Source organism: Macrobrachium rosenbergii, chromosome 5, assembly GCF_040412425.1.
Source record: "Macrobrachium rosenbergii isolate ZJJX-2024 chromosome 5, ASM4041242v1, whole genome shotgun sequence".
NCBI classification, from domain to species: domain Eukaryota; kingdom Metazoa; phylum Arthropoda; class Malacostraca; order Decapoda; family Palaemonidae; genus Macrobrachium; species Macrobrachium rosenbergii.
Window position 1 is genome coordinate 44,157,990 of NC_089745.1, and position 1,517 is coordinate 44,159,506.

General features: G+C 46.5%; 1 protein-coding gene across 1 annotated transcript in view; it reads left to right on the forward strand.

Annotated features, from left to right (window-relative positions):
• LOC136838927 (uncharacterized) overlaps positions 1-959 on the forward strand; it is a 2,294-nt gene extending 1,335 nt beyond the window's left edge. Inside the window, exon 2 of the mRNA XM_067104619.1 lies at positions 305-959. Coding sequence (XP_066960720.1) covers positions 305-959 — 655 coding nt within the window. The remainder of the gene's footprint in view (positions 1-304) is intronic.
• Positions 960-1,517: the final 558 nt, after the last annotated feature.

Below are 1,517 nucleotides of genomic sequence, written 5' to 3' on the forward strand. Positions count from 1 at the left end.
TCCTCTCATGAACGATGTCCTGATAAAGCTTTCTCCCAGGATCCTCCTCATTTTCTTCCTTTTTTTCTTCCTTCGCCAAGCAATCCTTTTCGTCGGTTTTCGGCTCGACAGCCGCCCCCCCCACCCTCCTCTATTACCCCAACTCCACACACACCCCCATACGAACTCCCCACACTCACACCCCAACTCAAAACTTAAACTCCCCACCCCAACTCCACATTCACCCCCCTATTCCAACTCCCCATTAACACCCCTCCACCCCAAATAACTCCACACTCACCCTCTATTCCAACTCCCCACTCAGACCCCTCCACCCCAAAGAACTCCACACTCACCCCACTATCCCAACTCCCCACACTCACACCCCTCACTTCAACTCCACATTCACCCCCCTATCACAACTCCCCACTCACGACCCTCCACCCCTAAGAACTCCACACTCACCCCCTAACCCAACTCCCCTCTCACACCCTCCACTCCAACTCCACATAACCCCACCTATCTCACACTCACATCCCCTTACCCTAACTCATTCTCACACACCCCAACTCCCACTCAAACCCTCCACCCAAACTCTCCACTCACACCCCCACCCAACTCCACATCCCCGCACCATCCCAACTCCCCACTCACACCCCCACCCGAACTCCACACTCGCACTCCACCCACCTAACCATCGACTCACCCCCTACCCCAACTCCACACTCACCCCAACATCAACCATCCACTCACATCCCCTTTCCAAACTCCTCACACCCCTCACCCCAACTCCACACTCACATCCCTCTCCGAACTCCCCACACTCACCCCCCAACCTCAACTCCCCAGACTCACCCCTCATTCCAACTCCCCACTCACACCACTCCAAAGCCATCCCCACCCACTCGTTCTTCCGTGTTTTCCTTCCGCATTTTTTTGGGAGGAAAGCATCGTTCGGTCCAAGGTCCTCTAAGCTATAGGCTGTTAGTCCTTCTCGGGCATTCGTAAGTCAAGGGTTTCCTGTCCCTCTTTCCTCATAAAAGTTAAAAAAGTCAATGCAGTGAAATGTTCGATCCTCGTTCGATCGTTGTCGTGGGCTTGGACCTTGGTGGGTTCGATCCTCGGGTTCGATCGGCGAAGATGTCGATCTCTGCTCTAATTTCTACGCGGAGTCTTGAGTTTCGATTCTAGTTCAGCCTCCACTTGGTAGTTTAAAACTCTCTCTCTCTCTCTCTCTCTCTCTCTCTCTCTCTCTCTCTCTCTCTCTCTATATATATATATATATATATATATATATATATATATATATATATATATACAGTATATATATAAATACATTTTATACACATATGTATATATATATACATAAATGTATATATATATATATGTATATATATATATATATATATATATATATATATATATATATATATATATATATATATATATATATAATATATATATATATATATAAAGGAAGTAGCATAAAACACATAAACATTCACACAAAATGGCGCAAAGGCCCCGGAAGACAACAG